This window comes from Apis cerana, linkage group LG9 (genome assembly GCF_029169275.1).
Source record: "Apis cerana isolate GH-2021 linkage group LG9, AcerK_1.0, whole genome shotgun sequence".
NCBI lineage: Eukaryota > Metazoa > Arthropoda > Insecta > Hymenoptera > Apidae > Apis > Apis cerana.
In genome coordinates this window covers 7,739,057-7,759,550 of record NC_083860.1, presented here as the reverse complement: position 1 = coordinate 7,759,550, position 20,494 = coordinate 7,739,057, and the positions used below count along the sequence as shown (strand labels likewise).

The 20,494-nt window shown below is 21.1% G+C and overlaps 5 protein-coding genes across 7 annotated transcripts; 3 read left to right on the top strand and 2 right to left on the bottom strand.

Annotated features, from left to right (window-relative positions):
* Positions 1-1,741: 1,741 nt before the first annotated feature.
* On the bottom strand, positions 1,742-6,221 carry LOC108002051 (ATP-dependent RNA helicase DHX30). 2 transcript variants are annotated; one of them, XM_062079365.1, is made up of 13 exons: positions 6,033-6,221; positions 5,796-5,922; positions 5,668-5,712; positions 5,551-5,602; positions 5,068-5,447; positions 4,797-4,981; positions 3,739-4,722; positions 3,331-3,672; positions 2,857-3,095; positions 2,584-2,788; positions 2,308-2,497; positions 2,146-2,228; positions 1,742-2,075 (listed from the first exon to the last, which is right to left on the bottom strand). In XM_062079365.1, exons 1-13 carry the CDS (start codon positions 6,077-6,079, stop codon positions 1,847-1,849), a joined length of 3,108 nt encoding a protein of 1,035 aa, XP_061935349.1. In that variant the 5' UTR covers positions 6,080-6,221; the 3' UTR covers positions 1,742-1,846. The 2 variants fall into 2 exon arrangements, with proteins under 2 accessions (XP_061935349.1, XP_061935350.1); XM_062079366.1 differs by lacking the exons at positions 5,551-5,602; positions 6,033-6,221 and having other exon boundaries at positions 5,796-5,863.
* Positions 6,222-6,414: 193 nt separating this feature from the next.
* Positions 6,415-8,567, top strand: LOC107993368 (dolichyl-diphosphooligosaccharide--protein glycosyltransferase subunit 1). Its single transcript, XM_017049762.3, has one exon. It carries the CDS (start codon positions 6,527-6,529, stop codon positions 8,351-8,353), a length of 1,827 nt encoding a protein of 608 aa, XP_016905251.1. The 5' UTR covers positions 6,415-6,526; the 3' UTR covers positions 8,354-8,567.
* A 124-nt stretch (positions 8,568-8,691) lies between these two features.
* Positions 8,692-10,918, top strand: LOC107992754 (deoxyribonuclease TATDN1). Of its 2 annotated transcripts, none has more exons than XM_017048809.3 (5): positions 8,692-8,908; positions 9,064-9,243; positions 9,684-10,077; positions 10,139-10,342; positions 10,466-10,918. In XM_017048809.3, exons 1-5 carry the CDS (start codon positions 8,869-8,871, stop codon positions 10,569-10,571), a joined length of 924 nt encoding a protein of 307 aa, XP_016904298.1. In that variant the 5' UTR covers positions 8,692-8,868; the 3' UTR covers positions 10,572-10,918. The 2 variants fall into 2 exon arrangements, with proteins under 2 accessions (XP_016904298.1, XP_016904306.1); XM_017048817.3 differs by having other exon boundaries at positions 8,696-8,908; positions 10,139-10,367; positions 10,466-10,511.
* Positions 10,919-11,095: 177 nt separating this feature from the next.
* On the bottom strand, positions 11,096-14,954 carry LOC107992747 (transmembrane protein 214-A). Its single transcript, XM_017048798.3, has 9 exons — positions 14,819-14,954; positions 14,441-14,637; positions 13,678-14,361; positions 13,385-13,595; positions 13,177-13,316; positions 12,267-12,393; positions 11,917-12,182; positions 11,692-11,843; positions 11,096-11,604 (listed from the first exon to the last, which is right to left on the bottom strand). The coding sequence occupies exons 1-9, from the start codon at positions 14,943-14,945 to the stop codon at positions 11,478-11,480; spliced, it is 2,031 nt and encodes a 676-aa protein (XP_016904287.1). The 5' UTR covers positions 14,946-14,954; the 3' UTR covers positions 11,096-11,477.
* Positions 14,955-15,107: 153 nt separating this feature from the next.
* Positions 15,108-20,305, top strand: LOC108001324 (GPI mannosyltransferase 4). Its single transcript, XM_017062634.3, has 4 exons — positions 15,108-16,165; positions 16,239-16,639; positions 16,715-17,253; positions 17,342-20,305. Exons 1-4 carry the CDS (start codon positions 15,988-15,990, stop codon positions 18,246-18,248), a joined length of 2,025 nt encoding a protein of 674 aa, XP_016918123.1. The 5' UTR covers positions 15,108-15,987; the 3' UTR covers positions 18,249-20,305.
* Positions 20,306-20,494: the final 189 nt, after the last annotated feature.

Sequence of the window (20,494 nt, the reverse complement as noted above, 5' to 3'; positions counted from 1 at the left end):
TATTAAGTCTGACAATGAGTAAATCTGAAAGTAATGTGCATTTACTAGTTTACTATACTATATTTATATAATATATTAAAAACAAATTATTAAAATTATAAAAAAGAATGTTTATTTACTTTTATATTCTTGATATTGATAAGAAGAAAATATTTATATAATTGTCTTAAAATAAACGAATAAAAAATGTGGTTAACAATAATTATAAATTGCCATTGTAATTTAATATAATAGAAAAAAGGCCGGAAGTGCAATATTATCTAAGAAAAATATATTATATGGATGTTTGTTAAAATGATTTCTACTATTCTTTAAAGATGATTATTCTTTAAAAAATATTATATCTAGATTATAATTTAATTGCTAGTCGATGTGATAATAATTTCCTAAAGAAATGAAAAAAAATTTTTATATTACATAATATAAGAAATTAATATATAAGAATATATTAAATATATAAGAAATTGATTACATTAGAAAATTACATAAAGTAAAATTGTTTCGTTTTTAGAATACAATTATTCAAACTTAAATTTAATATATTATTTTATCAATATTATTAATATTTGTTATTGTTATTTTTTTGATAGTCATTAAATAAAGAGAATTATAACAACACATTTTATATATTTATCAAACAAGATATCGATTATTTATAAATTTACTTCAAATTTTATTTAATTATAACTCAATATTCATTATTGATTTTATTGTTACAAAATATTACGCTTTATTTAATAATATCATATGATGTGGAAACATATCACTTTTCTTACTGTATTTCTTATTATCAAAATAGATTCATACATATTTTATATTTATAATATGATAAATTTAAATATATATGTATATATATCCTTTTGTTATTTCATTAATTTATTATAATTCTATATGCAAGAATAAAAAATATTAAATTATTAAACAATTAAAAAGAACAATAAGGATTATTCCTCGCATTTTGTTTTTTGTAATAAAATATTAGAAGCGCACGCTTCAATGTACCTGTCAAATGTATATAAATTAGATTTTAATATATTGAATATATTTATAATTCTACAATAAATCAGTGTTAATATATTTTATGCAAAGCTAGAAATATTATGAACCTTATATTATTATACTGTTATGAATATTAAAAAATTGATTTAACAAAAATATGTATAGAAATTCTACGATTGATTAATTATATATAATTATTCGAGTGTTTTTAATAACTACCTCTAATTCATGTTGAAAAATCTTTCTTGAAAGTAAATATATGTATGTATATAGACAAAACTATGAATGTTCTGTACTGTATTGTAAAATTATAAACGCTGTAAATATGTGACAAAGATTTATTGGAATGTATGATAAAATTATTAAATTAATACAATTAATAATTACGACTTAAGAAAAATAAATTTTAGATTAAGATTCAATTTCTTAACATTTTTCTTATAAAAGAAGAACATGGTGTTGGTAAGATTTTAAAAATTTAATAAAAAAGAAAACGTAAGTATTAAACTAAGCTAAAAGATTATATATTATTTATATAACATTTTATAAAATATAAATTTTATGAAACATTACATGACTATAGAGAAATTATATACTGTGATTTATAATAAAATACACATTATCCACATAAATATGTATATGTAAATTTTACATAATAAATAAACAAAAATTTTGAAATAAATTTCAAAATTTATATTTTTAAAATTGATGGATGAAGGATAAAGAATTGGTATAATATTCATATATTTTAAGCATATATTATTTATATTGCATATATATGCATATTATTTTTACTTGTATATTTGTATATAATTAAAAATATACTTTTTGTTTTTAAAAATGTTTATTAATTTTCATTAATTTCAATTTTTTCATTATTCAATAAATATTCATTTTCCTCAAATGCATCAATATCTTTTGACGATTCTTTCAACATTTTTAAAATTAAAACCATTAGATTATCTTTGAATAATTTAACTGATTTTAAATTACTTTCATCTGTGTTTTCATATTTAATTAGATAATCTACAACATTCCATAATATATTTCGAAATTTTAATAATAGATCTGCAGTCCTAGAAAAGAACAACATATGAAATAAGTATTAAGATAATCATTCAAAAAGATAAAGATATAAATACAAACTCTGGTTCACAAATAAAATTTATATTCTTTATATCATTTATAGTAATAATAATTTTTTCATTTGTAAAATCTTTATTTTGTATCTGCAAAAAAAAGTAAAAATTTATGAAGCTATAAATTAAAAATCTATAAATATATATTTATATTTTAAAATATATATACTTTTTTACATTGAACATCAGTATGATTAAATAATAAAACTGATAATGGTGATATCATGCTCGTTTCAGAAATCAAACAAGAATATCTCATAGCATAATCCATCTTATCAATATAAGTTAATAAATCACTTGGCCATTCTTTTCGATTATAATTTACACTTTCATTCTTAAGTTTAACAGTATCGTTATTCCTAAAATTTATTATATAAAAATTTATTATATAAATTTCAGCTCTTTTTTTATATATTATAATATCCATTTTTTTAAATATACTAACTCCATTATTAGAATATTTGCTTGATGTGTAAAATAGTTATTTTTATAACCATAAGGATTTCTTTTTATCAAATTATTTGTAGCAGCAAATAAAACCGCTCGAATTAATTCATTATTTTTAGAATTCTTATTTAAATATTTAAAATCATATAACAATGGAATCATTTTGCTGTTTATAAGTTCATTTATATGTATTACACATAATTCTATAAATAATTAATAATTAATTTTAATTTTATTATATTATATATCTTCAAATATCTAATAGACTTACTTTGCACTTGTTTCATTATTTGAATTTTACTATCATTACTATTAAAAATAGAAGAAAATGATAGATTATCTTTCTTTAAATCATTAAAATAATCTATTAGAGCTATATGATCACTCGTTTTATGATATTTCACTTTTTTTTCCTTAGAAATTGCATTTATATTTGATATTTGATCTAATGAAACATGGTGGCTAATGTTAGAAAATGCTGTGACAATTAATAATATAGGATTTAAACATCTGAAAAAAATAAATTTAAATATATCTATATTATATAGATTAATTATATAAAATATTAATAGATTAATTATATAAAAATAATTTTATGAAAATATAAAAATACTGAATAAAAGATATGCAATCATAAAATCATACAATTATAAAAAATATAAATATGATTTAAATTTCAAAAAATTATTTAAATAATTAATTTTATAGAAAAGTATAAATCTTTCTTATTAATTATATTACATACTGAAAAATGCAAGACAATATTAATGCTTTGCTTAGTTTTGGAGTTAATGAAATATATGAAATATATTCTCCTAAACTTGTAAGATTTTCGTCATCATCGAGAATACCAAGATTTTTTAAAGTATTCACAGTAGAAATTATTAAATTTTCATTAGGTGAATCAATCATATTATTAAAAAAATCATATATTTTCTCATCACTTAATGTTTTACAGATGATAACTGCCTCATCCAATGGGATTCTAAGTATCTCTGGTTTTGGATATAAATCTAATTTATTGTATTCACTTCGAGTAATTAAATGATAACTTTCACCACATTGTACACGTCCAGCTCTTCCTTTCCTATATATTAACAAATTTTCTTTAAAAATCAAATTGCAATATATATATATATGGGATAAAAATTACCTCTGTAAAATATTAGCTTGTGATATGTGATTAAAATTTAAATTAAATAAAGATTTGTTTTCATTCCATTGTGTTTCTCTCTTAATAGCAGTATCTACAACATATCTTACATCTTGAATTGTAATACCAGTTTCAGCTATATCTGTAGCTAAAATAATCTTTCTAACATCATTAGGAACTTGTTTAAAAACTTTTTTCTGAATATTAATAGGTACTTTAGAATGAAGAGGTAATATCAATAAATTATTCATTTTTGTCTTCTGAAGCATATCATGCAAATATTTAATTTCTTGCCAACCTGGGAGAAAACATAAAATAGCTCCAGGTGGTTTATTTGTAATAATCCATGTTATTAAATTTACTATTTTGTCATAAGGAATTTCTGTTTTCATTAGACTATTTAAATTTAATGAATCATCATCAAAAAGATGAATGTCATCAATAAAATGCATATCTACGTCATATAATTTTCCAGGAATATCAATAAGTGCAGAGGAAAAATATTGTTGAAATATTTCTGCATTTATACTTGCAGACATAATTATAAGTTTTATGTGTGAATTATGTTTCAATATATCTCTAAGTAATTTCAATAATATATCAGTTTGTAAATTTCTTTCATGAGCTTCATCTATAATTATATGTGATATTCCTTGTAAATCATACTTTAATTTTTGCAAAAGTATACCAGTTGTGCAATATAAAATTGAACCATTTTGAACTTTTGGTATTTTTTTTTCAAATCGTACATGATAACCTATTGTATTGCCTATATTTTCATCTCTTTCCCATGCAACACGATGAGCCAAAGAGATAGTTGATATTTTACGAGGTTCAGTCACAATTATATTACATTCACATATTTTATTCTGTTCTTTATATGCATCTAATATAAATTGTGGAATTTGAGTACTTTTACCACATCCAGTATCTCCTTTAATCACCAGAACTTGATTATTTTGTAAACTATTAAGAATTTTTTCCCTGAAAGAATAAATTTATTTTAAATTTTAAATAAATTTATAATAAATTTTATGTATAAATATATATATATATACTTATAATTAATAACAGGCAAATTTTTATTTTGATTTTTATTTTGATTTTTTTTTAAATTTCCATATTCATTATCATGTGTTTGATTGAAATCTAAAAAATTGGTATTTATATCAGCTTCCATTTTTTCCAAATTATCTTCTCTATTATTTTTAGTATATGGCACTGTTGTTATAGATTTTATTTCCTATAATCATTATCATATAATATATTAAAATATTTTTATATATTATAAATTTTTATATATTATATATTTTTATTTGTAAACTTTACATTATCAAAGGTATCAATTAGAGATTGTATTTCAGTTTTTAAATTTGATGTAAGATCAATACTGAGATATTTTTGAGAATTTAATAAATTATGTCTATCTTGATAATTATATAATATAGGTTTTGATCCTTTGATCTTTTTATGTTCATATAACCAATTTAAACATAGTAATGCTGCATTCTTAGCAGCTACTTTTTTTTTTAATGCTATACTGCAAAAAGATTCTTTGTAAGGCCATGTGACTTGAATGGTACATTTTGTTTTCATTGATGTTAATTTTACATATGTAAATGATATACATTGCTCTTTAAGTTCTTCAGATACAATCTTATAAATATTTAAAACATCATTTATAGGATTTGGATGTAAATTTTCAATATCTGAAATTTATTATATAAGAATATTTATTAATAAAATTTAATATATTATATTATTATATCATTTATAAATATAACTAAATTAATATTATTTTATTTTACTTACTTCTTTGTATACTCATATAGTTATCAGAATTTATTACATTCTTTTCATATTCCTATTATATTAATTTAATATTAATATCATTTAAATTGATATTATAGTTAAATTTAATATATTTACCTGTGTAAAATCCTTTTTAAACTTTTCATTTTCATCATCACTTAACTTCAAAAAAAATAATAAAATTATATATTTAAGTATTATTAATTTCTTTTGATTCTAAATAAAATAAAAATTTTAAGACTTACAATATTAAATGTACTATATCGTGCATTTATCTTCGATTGTCTATTGTAATGAGAATAAAATATTGTTTGATATTTGTAAAATTTCTTTAAATTTGATCTACACATATATTGATTTGTGTAATATAAACTGTTCAATAAAAATATGATATATTAAAATTATATATTTCCAATTTTATTATTATTTTTACATTTTATTTTTATATTTATATAATAAATTTAAACATGTATATTACTTACTGACTACATAATAATTTTTTTAAATTAGGTATAATTTGGGAGATCATTATTTTTAATTAATTTTATTATTCATTTATATTTCTTTCAAATAATTAATATAAATCGAATATTTATTACTTACACAAAGCACTTATATTACTCTATTTGCAATACGAACTATAATAAGCTAAAAGGTTAGATTCTCCATGAAATATAAAATATGAAATTGCATATATAAAATATAAAATTGTAATTTATCGTCGTCTTTTTCTTTTCTTTTTCTTTTTTATTTCTCTTATTCTTTTTTTGTTACATAATAAAAATTTAAAATTAAAAATTATTTATTTTCTTACTTTTTTGTATAATTAGAAAACCTGATTTTTGTAATTCAGTTTCCTATCTAGATTATGCATAGTTTCATATAAACGCCACGTCTATAATATGTCGACTGTAACCTGTTTGCCGGTTAGTTAAAAGTGTAAGACAGCGTGAAAGAAATTCCTACATAAAAAAATATGATTAATAGTAGTTTAATTATATTAATATGGAATTTTGCGCTATTTTTTGGATTATATATCCAATCTTTTACTGCTACCAATATCATCGATCCTGATTTAAACTTTAAGAATGTGGAAAAACATATCGATTTGCAATCTCAATTAACAAAAATTACAATTAGACTTGTATTAGAAAATGGAAGTAAAGATCGCCACATACGAAATTTTCTTTTTTCATTAGAACCTGAACAAAAGAATAGTCTTAGTTATATAGCTGCTTATAGAGAACCAGTACGAGTTGAATTAAAATTAAGCGAGGCAAAGGTAAATGCTTATCCAAATAAAATTTTTTATCAAATTGAATTAAAAGATCCATTATCTCCTGGGAGAACTATGTCTGTTGAAATAGAATGGATATTGACACATGAACTTATACCTCATCCCAAAGAGATTACACAAAAAGAAAAGCAATTAGTAAAATATACAGGAAATATTTATCTTTATACACCTTATACTATAATAAAGCAAACAACTACTGTATCTTTACCATCACGTAATATTGAAAGCTATACTAAATTTAAACCTGTTTCACAAAGTGATTCATTTATTACATATGGTCCATATGAGAAACTTAGTCCATTTTCTTATGAGGAATTAAACATACATTTTGAAAACAACAATAAATTTCTTACCGTTACCAAACTTGAAAGAAATATTGAAATATCACATTGGGGTAATATAGCAGTAGAAGAACACATTGATTTATTACATACTGGAGCATTATTGAAAGGTTCATTTTCACGATATGAATTTGCCAGAGAGTCAAAATCATGGGAAGCAAGTATTCAAAGCTTTGATACTATTTTACCTGCAGCTGCTTCAGATATTTACTACAGAGATGAAATTGGTAATATTTCAACATCACATACTCGTATTAAGAAAGATTCAGTTGAATTAAATCTTCGTCCAAGATTTCCACTTTTTGGAGGTTGGAAAACTAAATATACAGTTGGATATAATGTACCTAGTTATGAATATTTATTTCATACTGGAGATTTATATACTTTAGAAATGAGATTATTGGATCATATTTTTGATGATATGGTTATAGATGAATTAATTGTGAAGATTATTTTGCCAGAAGGTTCTAAAAATATTGAACTTAGCCTGCCATATCCTACAACACGTTTACCAGATTCTCTTCATTATACTTATTTAGATACTACTGGTCGTCCAGTAATTTCTGTTACTAAAAAAAATTTAGTTGAAAATCATATTCAAAATTTTAAATTAAAATATACATTCCCACGTATATTGATGTTACAAGAACCATTGCTTGTAGCTGCTGCTTTATATTTATTATTTTTGTTAGTAATTACTTATGTTAGACTTGACTTTTCAATTGACAAAGATGAAGTTTCAGAAAGTAAATTAAGAATTGCTGGACAGTGTGAAAAGATCTTAGCTGCACAAGATCGTAGAGTAACTTCTTATAATGAATTAGATGATCAATTGGCATATCTTAAAGCAAATAAAGATGCTAATGCATTCTTATCTGTGGTAAAAGGTATTAATCAAGAATATAAGAATGCAACAAGTTCTATTACAGAAATTATACAACGTTTAAAAGGAGAATCAATAGATGTATATGATCGTGTTCAAGAATTACAAAAATATGATAGAAATTTGAAAGAACTTTATAATCAACAACAAGCATTATATGTAGACAAATTAGTACCAGGAAAGATAGGACGTCAACAATTTGTAGAAGCAGAAGCAGCTATCACAAAAAAAAAAGAAGACTGTGTTGAGAAAATAAATTCTATCATAAAATCTTTACAGTAATAAAATTTTTCAAAATATTTTGACATAAAAAATATTTGAAAATAAAAAATTCTATAAAAATAATTTAACAATAGCTAAAATTTTTAAATAATAATTTTACCTTTCCTCTATAATGAATTAAAATTTGTAATTTCGAAAAATTGTAATAAACATAATTTGTAATAAATTATACATTTAACATTTATTAAAAATTATAATAAATTAATTTAAAAAATGTGCATTTTAATTCATTAATTGAAATTTTTATAAGAATATAATATGTAATTAAAAATATGTAATTAATATATAGAATAAAGAATAATAATAAGAATAAAATATATACAGTAAAAGTTACATTAATTTCTATTATTGTTAAATTTGTTGCATATATAAAATGATAAAAAAATATAATTTCTATTTTCATGGAACATTAACTAAACTCGTATATTAGTACACAACGCCGGTTAAATAAGACACCTGCTAACCTTTCAAACAGTATCGTGTTTAAGAAAATTGTCATTTCACTGATAGATTGAATGCTTAGAAATAGAATGAGTAACTTAAGAAAATTTATAGGTAAATAAATCTTTTATTTAGTGATTGTATTAACATTTTAATGATCAATATTTTTACATAAACTACAATGTATCTTTATGTTATTTTTGAAGATATATTCGAGAAGGTTATAGTTTAACAGATAATATATTCTACCGTTGTTAATTTCAATATAGATATTGGGGCCAATTTGACAGATCCTATGTATCAAGGAATTTATCATGGGTCACAAAAACATCTACCAGATTTGGATAAAGTTTTAGAACGAAGTTGGAATAACAATATTTCAAAAATTATAATCACTGCCGGTAATATAGAAGAAAGTAAAAAGGCTCTCGAAATAGCACGAACAGATGGTGAGATACTTTTTTAAAAATATTGAAAAAAAATATTTATTAAATTTAATTCAGAGTATACTATCGCGTCTCTCTATCACAGGCTATAATACTTTATAGTTTCTTTAATTTATTTTTCTATAGAAACATTAATGTTTTAAAGACATATATAATGATTTTGATACAATTAACATTTTATACACCTTGCAGGCTTTCAACTGTGAGGGTAAAACTTATATGTATTAAAATGTACAACTACTATTTATTTCTTATTATTAAACTGAAATACAATCATTGCATATGAAGAAACCAGTGAAAGAGAGATGCAATGGTTGCTGTAATTCTATTCTTTAATTCCAACAACAAAATGCATGTCAATGGAAATATCTAGGTACATACAATATCATTATTTTTTTATTTTATTGAATATTTTTACATATTAATTCTTATATATATTTCAGAACGACTATTTTCTACAGTTGGTTGTCATCCAACACGTTGTAATGAATTTGAAGAAAATGATGATCCAGAAGCATATCTAAAGTCATTGTCAGATCTAGCTGCAGGCAATAAAGACAAAATTGTAGCTATTGGTGAAATAGGATTAGACTATGACAGATTACAATTCTGTTCCAAAGATATTCAAAAAAAATATTTTGAAATGCAGTTATCCTTATGTACCACTTTGAAATTACCAATGTTTTTACATTGTCGTAATGCTAGTGAAGATTTTATAAGAATTTTAAGAAAACATAAAGATTCTTTAACAGCTGGTGTTGTACATTCTTTTGATGGAAATCCAGAAGAAGCTAATTCCATTTTACAAATGGGATTATATATTGGCATCAATGGATGGTATGTTATATAAATAATAAATTTATACAAAATCAAATAATTAATATAATCTTATTTATAGTTCTCTTAAAACAGAAGAAAACCTTTTTGCTGTTACAACTATACCATCAGATAAATTAATGATAGAAACTGATTGTCCATGGTGTGAAATAAGACCTACACATGCATCTGCAAAAGATATTATTACCAATTTTCCATGTATTAAAAAAGAAAAATGGCAACCTGATAAAATGGTTAAAGGAAGAAATGAACCATGTACCATAGTGTAAATATATTAATCAATTTTTAAAGTAAATTTTAAAATGATTAAATTATATTCACATTGATTATATAATAAAAGACAACTAGATTTTAATTATGAAATGAATTTTGATCTTTTTTTTTACAGCCAAATTTTGGAAATACTTGCACGAATTAGAGATGAAGAAGAAGAATATTTATGCAATCAAATATATAAAAACACAATGAAAGTTTTTTTTCCTCATGAGCTCTAACACAATAATTCAAACTGATTTAATTTTGTAATCAGTGTGCATTTTAGTATTGTATGCTCATACATATAATCAGGGAAAAATGCTGTGAAATTATATAAAGAAAAAAAAATAATTTCTACTAAATTCATTTCTGAAAAGCAAGGAAATGAAGGAATTCATTTTTATATGCATAGTTCTATGGATGTGATGGATGTCACATTCCACAGATCTCTTTTCATATAAAATTTTAATTTTATTTTTTTCTTCGTTAAAATTATCGTTATCACTATAATCATCATCATTAGAGTTGCAGTACTATTAGCATTATTATAATTATAATTAAAATAATAATTATATTATTATATCTATATTTATCAACATTATTCTATATGTCCTATAAATATTATTATTCTTTTTATTGCTGTATCCAATGATATTAACTTAATACTCTATATGTATTATAATGTTAACCACTATTCTATACTCCTCTTTTATTTTTGTAAAAAAAAAACATACCAAAAAATAATTTCATTAAATACACTGTCTGATCATAAATCAATTTTTATATTATCATTGTGAATACCATATTAGAGACATTAAATGAAAATATATTAGCGAATGTATAAAGTAAGAAGTTTTAAGTTTTGTACTACATATAGTGTAGTCTATATATTACTTTAATAAGTATTTTGACAATATTAACGTAAAAAAAAACTGACATTTTCATTAAATATGTAGATCTTTAAAATGTCATAATCAATCAGGATATAATACATTTTTCAAATATCACAGGCAAAATGGCCACCACAATATATTTGGAAATGTGTAATATTAACTTTGGAATTATAGAACTAAATGCAGAGGTATGAGAGGAGATTTTCCTTATCACCAAAATAAAACTGGTACATAACTTTTGATAAATTTCATTCATGGAACTTTAGAAAGAGTTTGCACTTTTTCATAGACCCAATCATAAGTTTGACTTGCCAATGTCTGTGTAGTATCAATAGCTTTTGAAGCATAATTTTGCAAATTTTCTGGACTTAATTTTCCACTAAAAAAATAAAAATATTTTAAAACTATTTATTATTAATATTTTATAATTATTTATAAAATCAAAGATCTCTTTTATTTTACTTACACAAAAACATTGTGTTCTAACCATTGAAGAGTTGCAATTGAATGTTCATTTAATTTTTCTACACATAAATTTGAATACACTTTTATGTATTCTAATCCTTGATTACTTCGTAATTTAATTTCATCTAACATTCCTGGAATATAATGTTCTATCTGTAAAATATATAAAATATATAAAATATTGTTATTTATATATAATTTATGTATTAAAATCATTAATACTTACTGTTTGTATAATCAAAGGACTATTTTTTTCAATATATTCCAGAATATTGTCATAAATTTTAAGAAAATGATTTTTTATTATAATGTAAACATTTCCGGTTAATTTGATATAAGGTTGACATGTTTCAATAGTTGCTTTATAATATTCAGGTGAAGTAGCTTCTACAAATTCAAGTGCTTTATAAGAATATTCCTGCATTATAATCCACGATTGTTGTCCACAAGCAAATAATCCACTTCTTTTCAAGAACTTATTTGTATTAGATGCTAAAAAATTATTTGTTAATATGAAAATTATAAATAATAAATAATTAATATCATAAAGGAGATAAATATTTTTTTATCTATTACCTTTAAAATCATCATGTTTGTAAATATCATAACCAAGAATGACGCTAATAAAAAGTAATAACAAAATAATTCCCTTTTTCCAGGGAAATTTTTTATTGGCAGAGGCTGTCATTTTCAATAATAATACCTGTAATAGACGATTAATAAAACACTATACGTTGTAGTAATTTCTTTATCATTTGAAACATTGAAATATTCTTATTAACAAGTCTAAAGGTCAATATAAAATAAAAAACAATTGTATATCTATATATATAGTATATATGTAAACATGTTTTAACTCTTGATTTTTGAATACGTACTTCTTACCCACAGAGTTGATAAAAAAGAATGAAAATAACTTTTAAATTATTTATTTTCAAATATTATCTGTAATTCGCTTTTTTTTTTACAAAAAAAAGTATAACGCTATGAATGATATTAATGTCGTCAGTAATAACGTCAAGAGACAATATGCGATCGATAATCTTCTCCCGAAAAAAACAAACTTACCTAACCCCTAAACTTTGAGATTTGAATTTTACGAAATTGTTTAAATATCACACATACAATTTTGTGAAAATAAATATGAATATAAATAGAATTTTATAATTTATGACTAAAAAATTATGTATATATGTTTAAACACGTCTTTTTATATGTAAATTTAGAAAATTTAGCAAAACACGATTTATATATTACGTAGCGTATTCTAACAGTACATTGCTTTGCGCATACGTAAGATATAAAGTACTAAACAGAAGTAACGCGGGTTATTTCAAATATATTTTTAAATATATTATTATATATAAAGAATATGTATCGTGTTAAAATAATTATTCATTTTTTGTAACACTTTAATTTTAAAAGTAAAATATTATTTGTATAATACATGTAGATATATTCAATACAAAAACAATTATAATTTTACCTTGCATAATTTACTGCAATTATTAGCAAGACCTTCATCTTTAGTCTTTTTGCACCTCTCATTAATTGTTTGAAATACTATACATGTTTCTTTCAAACATTTTATTTCCAATGTTGCATATAAAAGATGCCATTTACTATCTATAAAAAATTAAATAATAAATAAGTTAAATTTTATTTCATAGATCTATAAAATAATATAATCTTACCAATATATGATAAAATCAAATGAGATTGATATAAATTTTTGGCATAAATAGATTTCCAAACAGAAAAACAAAGTGAATCTGTAGCCAAACAAGTTACAAGTGCTTTAATTAATTCATCCCTATAATTTGCATGTATTTTTTGTGTAATTTTTGTAATTAACATCTCAAATAACTTCACATAATTTATATTTTTATTTTTAAATAAAATTAACTGAAAAAATAAAGAAAAATTATATTTCAGTAAAATTATCTTATAATAGTCAATAATCAATAATTGAAACTTTGAAACATACTCTTAATTTTTCAATGCTAATATTAATTTCTCTGCCTATAGAGGCAGAAACATTAAGTTTTCCAGAACATATATCTTCTACAATATCAAGATAAAGTTCTGGTTTAAGATCATGAAATGTTTCATGTCCAAACACAAGATTGTTTAAAATTTGTGCTACATAACTACAATAACTTTTTATTTCTAACATAGGAGACATTACTTCATGCCACACTTTCAAACCCACAGCTAAATTTTTTCTACCAGCTTGTGATATTGCCCACAATATAGAGAGACCAATATTTTTTCTATTTTGATAAGAATTTTTTACTCTGATTAATTTGGAAATATTAACAATTGTTATTTCAGGATTAATATATGCTAAAAGTTGCAAAAATATTTTATGACCCAAAACAGGTGACCCTTTTACCATATCAGTAGCCATACTAGTAAGAGTATTTTCATAAAAAAGTTGTACTGTTTGTTTGCCTGCCATATCAATCGCTTTTTCTAATATGGAAGAAATTGATTTAGGTATTATACTTAAAGGATAATCTTTAGATTTTCCAGAAAAGATTACATCTTCTTTATCAATAGGTATTTTTATATTAAGAAAAGCAGCAAGATCTTTCAACCAAATTAATGGAGCTTCAGGAAATCTTGTTTGGCTATTAATGAAAACATTGTGAAGCTCTGCTACATTAATCTGTTAAAAATAATGTTTCACATAATAAGTTTATATTTAGATTAAAAAAAAATGACAAATTTAACAGATATGTATATACCATGTTTAATGCATCTTTTATAGACTTTGGTGGTTTTTCTTTAGGTTCATGTTTTTTTTTCTCAGATTGTTGTTGTTTTTGTTGTTTTTTTTTTTCTTCATTTTCTTTTGTTTTATTTTCTTTTTCCTTTGGTGGCTTTTTATTTTCCTTATTGTTATCTAAATTATCATATAAAGTTTTTACTTGACTTAAAGGAACTGAAAAAAACATTATTATTATTATATAATGTAATTCAATATTAAAACATTTTCAAACACATACATAGAAAAATTTTATAAAAGAAGTTATATAAAGAAAAATTTACTGATATTATAAAAAAATGAAAAATTATAATATTATAAAAATAAAAATTGACAAAAATTAGGAAAAAATACTTACGAAAATCTTCCACTTTTGGTGCATTTTCGATAAATTTCTTTTTTTCGGCTTTTGTAAGTTTATTAATTTTTCCATTGTTTTTATCCTTCTTACTTCTTCCAACTAATTCCCATCCACCACTGGACATAATGTAATATATGTAATAAACAAATGAACAGTTAATAAAATAACACTATCAAAAGGCACAAGTGTTTGTTGGCAGTTGTGTTGTCCAAATATCGTACGTGGTCGCGCATGCGTAATAAATTGCCACGCGCTTTGCTTATATGAAATAATTTTTTTAATAGTTTTCTATAAAAAAAATAATTAATATAATACTTTTATTACTTTTATATTCATTATAAATAGTATGATTAATTATAAAAAATTATAATTTATTTTTTACCACCATTTATTTATTACAAATAATATGAATATAAAATATTATCTAATTTGTTATTTATTAAATAACTATTTTAAGTTAATTAAAATTTATTAAAAATAATTATTCATTTAAAAGGTTTATTATTCTAAATTATTTTTACTTTTTAATGTTTATTTTTAATGTTTCCAAATATAATTTAATTTTACATGCGCTGTCATCCGTAATAGTAAATAAAATAAGAAAGATTTTAGAACACAAAATAAAATTGAAATTAAAAATAACAATTGCATAAATGCTTTATTTTCAAAAAAAATATGTTTAAAATTAATTAAATATTATATTATATTTGATTGATAGCTGATCATTGTAGATTTTATATAAATTAATATAGAAGTTTATATTTATGTTATTCATATTTATAATGATAATATATAATTTTGTGAATAAAAACAATAATTTAAAATAATTTTCTATTTTATTATCTTACATTCGATTCCAATTTCTTTAGATATTGATCATGTGGTTTTATTTACGAATCCGAGAAGTCAATTAATTATAGAAAAAAATATTATGTTTCAACAATAATCATTAAATATTTCGCGATTGAATAAAATAAAATATATTTGACCGAAACATATGTTAGATATTTTATGACGATTAAAAATAATGATTAATTTAATAAATCAAAGATTTTTGCCAATTTTTTTAACCTTATTAAAGTGACATCTCGAAAAAATTGATTAATTTTATTATATTATATATATAATTTAATATATAATAGATTTTGAACTATTTATTAATAAAAATGCATTTCAAAAATGAATATCGTAGATCTATAGATGAATACAAACCTGCTATACCAATAAAAAGAAAAATGGGACTTTATTGGATCTTAGTTGTTGTAAGAATTATTTTAACATTTATTCCTCAAACAGGATACATTCATCCTGATGAATATTTTCAATCTATTGAAGTTATATCTGGTAGGTGAAAAATTATTATTATTTAGATCATAATTAAATAATAATGTAAAAAGTTTAAAAAATCATTTTATAGGAGATCATTTTGACATTGATGTTAATAAACCATGGGAATTTAATTCAACTTTTCCTATAAGAACTGTTTTAATATCTCAAATAATAATTGGTATACCATATTCAATTTTAAAAAAACTTTCACAATATACACTTTTTTATTTGGGTATATCATTAAAATCACCATATTTTCTTATATTATTTCCACGTTTATTAGTATGTGGTTTATCTTTTATATCAGATTATTGTTTATATAAAATCTGTTACATATATGGACAAAATTACAAAATAAGACTGATTATTTATGCCAGTTCCTATGTTATGCTTGTTTATGCTACTCATACATTATCAAATACCATTGAATTGGTATTAACAGCATTATTACTATATTATGCATCATATTCTATGGCACATTCAGAAAAGGTATTATATTTATAATAATATTTATTGATAAATTATAAAATACAATTTATAAAATAATAATATTTATCATTTCAGGTAGTTGTCCAAAGTGACTATTTATCGGATAAATATAGTAAAGCAAAAACTGGAATAGAAAGAGTAAAATATTATAAACTTAAAGCTTCATTGCCTCCTCATTCTTTAAATCATTGTATAAAAATTGCAACAATCACTGTAATTGGTATATTTAATAGACCAACATTTATTGCATTTGCCTTCATTCCTATCTTCTTTTGGTTACAAAGAGGTTTAGGTTCTAAAAGTGTAGGATTTGGACATTTTCATGTCCGAATATTCACTTTTATTGCTTGTGGAATACCTACTACTATCTTTTTTATTTTAGTTGATAGTTTTTATTTTGGTTACTTAACAATGGCAGAAATAGGTAATCTTGACATTAACATGAATAATTTTGTGGTAACACCACTCAATTTTCTCAGATATAATTCAAATATTAAAAACTTACAAGATCATGGTTTGCATCCTCATTATTTACATTTTATAGTAAATATACCCCTTCTATATAATGTTCTTGGAGTTATTGGCCTTCTTACATTTGGAAAAATGTTATATAGGTAAATATTGAAATTATTATTGTAATAATATTTTGTATATAATATGAAATATAAAATAATTAATAAAATAGTTAATTTTGATTTACAGTGGTTTAAAGGCGCAATGGTTAAACTTGCCGCGGATACAAAGTGTTGTTGGTTTAATGACAACATCTTTTATTATACCTATCATGTTATTATCAATATTTCCACATCAAGAGCCTAGATTTATTATACCAACATTATTACCTCTAACTTTTTTGTATGCACCAAATATAAATCAAACATCAGGAGTTGATACTATTACTCGTATTTCTGGAAATAATGAAAATACTTTTACAACAGAAAGAAATAAGTTGAATAAACTACAGATTTTATGGTTTATATGTAACATTGCATTAACATTTTTTTATGGATTTGCTCATCAAGGTGGAGTTCTACCCTTATCATCTCACATAGCAAATGAATTAAAAGCAAAACCAGATCTTACACATATACATTTATTTACATCACACACTTATTCTATACCAACAGCACTTCTACATTTAAGAAATACTAGAAAGACATATGTAAGTAGTGGAAATCATAAGTATAAATTGATAAAAGATTTTTATCTTTATGAACAAGGTTCAAAATCTATACAAGATGTATGTAATGTTATTGCTTTAAAACTTCACGAATGTGAATATAAATATGCTACTAAAAAAGTACCATATAGATTATATTATGCTCTTCCTGCTACGGATTTGGAAGAATTTATTTTTATTCAAAATAATATAAATTTATTTGATTATCATATTGTACATAAATTTTATCCACATGTTACCATTGAAAAATTACCATTTTCAAAAGTTACTAAGAATATTACGCGGTTTACGCATTTAACTATATTTTCAGTAGAAAAATTGACTGAAATTATGAATAATATATTGGAAATGTTTCAACAATTCCAATTGTTATTAATACGAATTGAATATTTGATAGATAATAAATATAAAACTGTACATATATCCTGAAAAAAATTGTTATATTTATAACTATATAAATTTAAATAGATTATGAAATATATATATATAATATATTTATTAATATTTTATCGATATAATATAATTACATTTATTATTATATGTAATAGTATTAAATATATAAAGTCATATAATGTAAAAAAATTCTTAAAATTTTTAACAGAAAAATATTATTAATTTAAATAGTTAATATCATTAAATTATAAACATATTTGATATATACAAGAAATAACATATTAAAATGTATATTATTAAATTTTTCTAAAAATAAAATTTTATTGCATAATATAAAAATTATAATATTGCATATAAAACAAAAACATATAAAAAAATACTACTATTTAAAATAAATAATTTTTTAGAATTAAATTCACTATATGTATTATATTACATATAATATATAACATAAAATTTAACATTAAATTTAAAAATCATGATAATTTTATTTTATGCTTATTTAACATTATTTAATATAGAGCTAGCTTATTTTAATATAGAGAAATAGCTTAATAAAATTACTGAATATAATTTTGTAAAGTATACTAATAAATAAAAATAATGTATATTTCAATTTTTTTTAAATAATTAATATAACTATTTTGATAATTAAATTACATATAGTATAATATATTCGAAAAATGAAAACATCAGTTAACTTAAAATTCCTGAAATAATTTCAAGCAATTTTTTCTTTACAAAATTTTTCGTTATGATTTATTAATAAGTTATTAACAAAAAACGCTGGTCAATTACAGAATACGTAATTAAATTAATTTATTTCGAATAAAATATAATTTGATATAATTTTTTTTCTATAAAAAAATATCTGTTATATTCAAGTTTTCGACACATATTATTTGAACTTGTTCGTGTTAACTGATAGTATATACCTTGATTAATACTTTGATTAATCTATATAAATATATTGTACATATATTGTAATCTATATAAATATAAATATAAATATAATAAATAATCAATAATTGATCAATGTTTTTTATTAATAATTTGTTAACAAAGCCAAAAAAAAGTGTTTTGTAAAAAAAATTGTTACTTGAAATTATTTCAGAAATTTTCAATTAATTAATATTAATATATTACTATATTTTTAAAATACATTATATATATATCTATAAAATAAATTGGGACTAAATAATTATGAATTATAAATATAATATATATATATATTATATATATTTATGTATATAAATTATATATATATATATACATAAATATATAGGAAGATTTCTTAAGATAATTTCAAATAATTTTAACGAAAGTTTTTCTTTTACAAAAATTTTACAAAAATTTTCATTAACATATAATTAATGAATAAAACATATAAAGAAAGAAAAAAAATAATGGAAGAATAGAAATATGGTAAGAAATTGATTTTCAGCATATCTTAGATAACAAAAATATCTATAAAGCAAAATAAGATAGAATAAAACATCAGAATACTGATGTTTTTAAACATAAGAAATCTTATAAGAAATATATTATTTTTTGTGTTCGGGAAATAGTCTTTAATTTTATATTATTTTAATTTGAATTTTAGACTAATTCTTAATTATATTAAAATTATTCTATTTTAAAAAAATATTTTTAGCACCAGAATTCTGAAGGTCAATTTTTATTCCATTTTTACTCTTTTTCCATTATTTTTTGTCCTGTTTTTATATTTCTTTTACGATATTTTAAATAAGTCTTGAATTTTTATCTTATTTTTATTTTATTATACTTATTATTACTTTATTTTTCTCACTATTTCTTCTCTTCACTTGCTCTTGATATGTACTCGATTATAAAACATCGATTGTCAATTGAATATTTATTATTATTATTACTTTTCTTTTAAAACTATAACGTGTCTAATTCTTTAATTTACAATTATGTATACTTCATTATATTACTTCATATAAATATATTATAAATAATTTATCGTATTTAAAAAAATCAAATATTTTAGAAAACAATTAATTCAAGAATATAGAAAATATGTAATTTTATTTAAAAAAAAAATATACAATATGTTAATTTTCATGAAACTAATTTTTAAATTAATATTGTTGATTAAAACTGAGCATCGATTTTAAAATAAATTATAAATAAAAATCTAATAAAATAAAAAATAAATTATAAATAATATGCATAATATCATTATAATATTTTTTTTGATTCTTAAAAATATTTTATTAAAATGATTACAAAATAAAAAGTTATTTCTAATCTTCATT

Coding starts and splice junctions, on each gene's coding strand:
- LOC108002051 (XM_062079365.1), bottom strand. CDS start 6,079: ATGATCTCCCAAATTATACCTAATTTAAAAAAATTATTATGTAGTCA. Junction 4,982..5,067: donor TAATTGATACCTTTGATAAT/GTAAAGTTTACA, acceptor TAATGATTATAG/GAAATAAAATCTATAACAAC. Junction 2,229..2,307: donor CTGATGTTCAATGTAAAAAA/GTATATATATTT, acceptor TTTTTTTTGCAG/ATACAAAATAAAGATTTTAC.
- LOC107993368 (XM_017049762.3), top strand. CDS start 6,527: ATGATTAATAGTAGTTTAATTATATTAATATGGAATTTTGCGCTATTT.
- LOC107992754 (XM_017048809.3), top strand. CDS start 8,869: ATGCTTAGAAATAGAATGAGTAACTTAAGAAAATTTATAG. Junction 8,909..9,063: donor TAACTTAAGAAAATTTATAG/GTAAATAAATCT, acceptor ATTTCAATATAG/ATATTGGGGCCAATTTGACA. Junction 10,078..10,138: donor TATATTGGCATCAATGGATG/GTATGTTATATA, acceptor TCTTATTTATAG/TTCTCTTAAAACAGAAGAAA.
- LOC107992747 (XM_017048798.3), bottom strand. CDS start 14,945: ATGTCCAGTGGTGGATGGGAATTAGTTGGAAGAAGTAAGAAGGATAAA. Junction 12,183..12,266: donor CAAACATGATGATTTTAAAG/GTAATAGATAAA, acceptor ATAATTTTTTAG/CATCTAATACAAATAAGTTC. Junction 11,605..11,691: donor TTAGAACACAATGTTTTTGT/GTAAGTAAAATA, acceptor TTATTTTTTTAG/TGGAAAATTAAGTCCAGAAA.
- LOC108001324 (XM_017062634.3), top strand. CDS start 15,988: ATGCATTTCAAAAATGAATATCGTAGATCTATAGATGAATACAAACCT. Junction 16,166..16,238: donor ATCTATTGAAGTTATATCTG/GTAGGTGAAAAA, acceptor ATCATTTTATAG/GAGATCATTTTGACATTGAT. Junction 16,640..16,714: donor CTATGGCACATTCAGAAAAG/GTATTATATTTA, acceptor TTATCATTTCAG/GTAGTTGTCCAAAGTGACTA.